Source organism: Dipodomys ordii, unplaced genomic scaffold (assembly GCF_000151885.1).
Source record: "Dipodomys ordii isolate 6190 unplaced genomic scaffold, Dord_2.0 Scaffold31, whole genome shotgun sequence".
In the NCBI taxonomy this organism is placed as follows: domain Eukaryota; kingdom Metazoa; phylum Chordata; class Mammalia; order Rodentia; family Heteromyidae; genus Dipodomys; species Dipodomys ordii.
The window spans coordinates 10,986,633-10,989,552 of record NW_012267247.1 but is presented as its reverse complement, the minus strand read 5'-3'; the positions used below and the strand labels follow the sequence as shown (position 1 = coordinate 10,989,552).

The window sequence follows — 2,920 nt, the reverse complement described above, 5'->3', positions numbered from 1 at the left end:
CCCTCTCTCCTCCCCCCCTCCCTCCCTTCCTCCCTCTTTCCCTCCTTCCTTCCTTCCTGCTTTCCTACTTTCCTGCTTTCATACCTTTCTTTCTTTTGTGCATATGTATCTTTTGGTACCCAGGCTTGAACTCAGGGCATAACATTCTTGCTTTACCACTGAGTCACATCTCCACCTTTGTCCTGCTTAGATTTGTCTACTTTGAACCTCAATACTCAGATCTCAGCCTCCTGAGTAGAATTATAGGTGTGACCTACTGGTGCCAGCTGAAAGTAGATTTCTTGAAGGCAGAATCACTACCTTTTCTGAGCCAGTCTTTTTACAGAGTCTAGGCCTTGCTAGACTCCCAAGTAGTTGTTGACTTAAGTAGGTTGACTTAAGTAATACACTCTGAGAGCCAGTTATTTCCTTCCTTTCAGTTTTGAATATCCAGACCTCATGTAGACAGATGGTCACATTTTTGAGATTTCTTATTTTGGGAAGCTTTACATGTGGATTTAAAGAAAGTTTAATATTAGAAAAAACACAAGAAAAGTAAAAAAGTCTTTCAGATTCCTGAATAAAGTTCACCCCTATCTTTAGCTGCCATTCACCTTCCTTTCTTGGCTAACATATTGTTAGCTTATCTGCCATAGAATTTTCACTGTTTTGTGTAATAGAGAAAAGATTATATGATCATTTTAGAAACCAGCTGGTTCCTCCCAAAGTTTCTGACTGAATGCTATTCAGAGATTTCCTTAGAGAAATCTTCCTGACAGCTGCCCTGCCTTTACCCCTCTAAGTCACATAGTCCATTGTTTCCGAGCTTTGAATACTCATCTGTCCAAATCAAGCTTCTCTGTTTTTTGACACTATGTAGGATGTATATCTGACTGCAGGAGTCATGATGGTCATGATGTCCTTTTGTATTCTAGTGAAAGGCAAAGAACAAGAGAAGACCTCAGATGTCACGTCCTCTAAAGGTGAGTTCAATTGAATTACAGTGTATTAAAAAGTAATGTGCTTTGCATTTAGGAGCTCTTGTAAACTTACCTTCTTTTGGCATTAATCATTTCTGCCTTAGTTTATAATTATTTGTGATTGTGACATTTCCCTCTTTAACCTGCATACGTTTTAACAACTAACTTATTATAGGCTTTTACCGAGCCTTTATTGGCTATCTCATGATTACAGTAAACTAGAGCCCTTGTTTCATAAATTTGTTTGTTCTCTGTGATTAGAAAGAGCAGTCTGGCAACAGCAAAAGCACCCTCACCTATATAAGCCTTGGTTTTCTAAACTTTATTCAGAAATGTGGATAATTATAGTTTTCAGTTTTCATTGTCCTAAATTTGTAATTTACTTGTAATGCTTTGTTGGCATTAATATACCGTCCTTACTTACAAGTTATTGTATGCTTTCTTTAGATTTTTAAGTTCTACTGCTTTTTTCGTTTGTTTTTTGTTTTTTTTGGGGGGTCCTGTCATGGGCCTGAACTCTGGGCCTGGGCGCTGTCCCTCAGCTCTTCAGCTCAAGGCGAGTGCTCAACCACTTGAGCCACAGCGCCACTTCGGGCCTTTTTTCTTTCTGCTTATGTGGTGCTGAGGAATCGAACCCAGGGCCTCATGCATGCAAGGCAAGCACTCTACCACTGAGTCACCTTCCCAGCCCTCTACTGTTTTTTATTCCTTTTACTATGTCTAGTGTACTGGGAATAGAATGAGAACAGTACAATGGCAATTGTTTCCATACTAACTATATAAATTTTATAAATATAACTTACATAGAATCTGTAGATTACTACTTAAATTTTTCTTTCCAGTGTTTATTTGTTGCCGGCATTGAGTGTTTATATCTTCACTTTGCCACAGAGAGATTATTTTTCAAGATTAGAGAAAAGTAGCTTTTTAAAGTAGTTGTACAAAGATTCAACTCAACAAGTCAGATTATGGGTACAAGGCATCTTGATCAATGTTAATCCCCCCCACCCCAAATATTCGATTTACAGCTTTGTTGTATGCTTAATTTTTTTTTTAGTTTTTATTGTTATTATGAAGGTGCTATACAGAAGGGTTACTGTTATACAAGTCAGGTAAAGAATACATTTCTTTTTGAACAATGTCACTTCTCTTTCAGTTTTCCCTCCCATCCCCACCTACAAGTTGAACAGTTCATTTTCAACATAGTGTCTAGTGAGTACCACTGCTGTATTTCTTTACTTTTTGTCCCCTCCATTTCTGAGCTCCTCCTTACCTGCCCAAAGACAAATAGGAACAAACAAGGTTAAAAGAAAGGAAAACAAAGAAGAAAAGCCTCTTGTTTCCATTTCCTGATTGTCTGCTTATTTTTGTTAAGTTAAATCTGGTTGGATTCCATATTAGTTTAGACTGCCTTCTTTAAGCCATATGTGACTGGCAGTAGTAAAGGCTGAAAGCATTTAGAAAGTAGAAGCCTGTGCAGAATGCAGTTGATTGTAGTAAAGGAAGAAACTGAAATTGTCAGAAGTCAGAATACCAGTCAGAATACCTGCTACCAGCTATCTGACCTTAGTAACTTATGTAACTTTCTTCAGATTCAGTATTGACCACCTCCTGTTTTCTGAATGGACTTCCAAATCTTTTTAAAATCCATGTTCCAGTTCTCTTGATGACATCAAGACATAAGCAATATGGACTTAACCTTAGGAAAATAAAGCAGTACAGGAAACAGCTTCTCAAGGTGTTTGTAGTTTGAGCAGGACAAACAGACACAGAACAAAATCAAATAAAGTACCATTTATAGCACACTTTTTCTGTTCTAGGCATTAGACAAATCGTGTGGTTATAGTAGTATAAAAGACTTGGGATGGGGCTGGGAAGGTGGCTCAGTGGTAGAGCGCTTGCCTTGCATGCATGAGGCCCTGGGTTTGATTCCTCAGCACCACATAAGCAAAAAGAAAAAA

At 38.1% G+C, this 2,920-nt stretch overlaps 1 protein-coding gene across 1 annotated transcript in view; it reads left to right on the top strand.

Moving 5' to 3' along the window:
• The window catches only part of Akap10 (A kinase (PRKA) anchor protein 10), a 67,655-nt gene that overhangs the window by 8,451 nt on the left and 56,284 nt on the right, over nucleotides 1-2,920 (top strand). Inside the window, exon 2 of the mRNA XM_013016346.1 lies at nucleotides 915-968. Within this exon, the coding sequence (XP_012871800.1) occupies nucleotides 915-968 (54 nt within the window). The remainder of the gene's footprint in view (nucleotides 1-914; nucleotides 969-2,920) is intronic.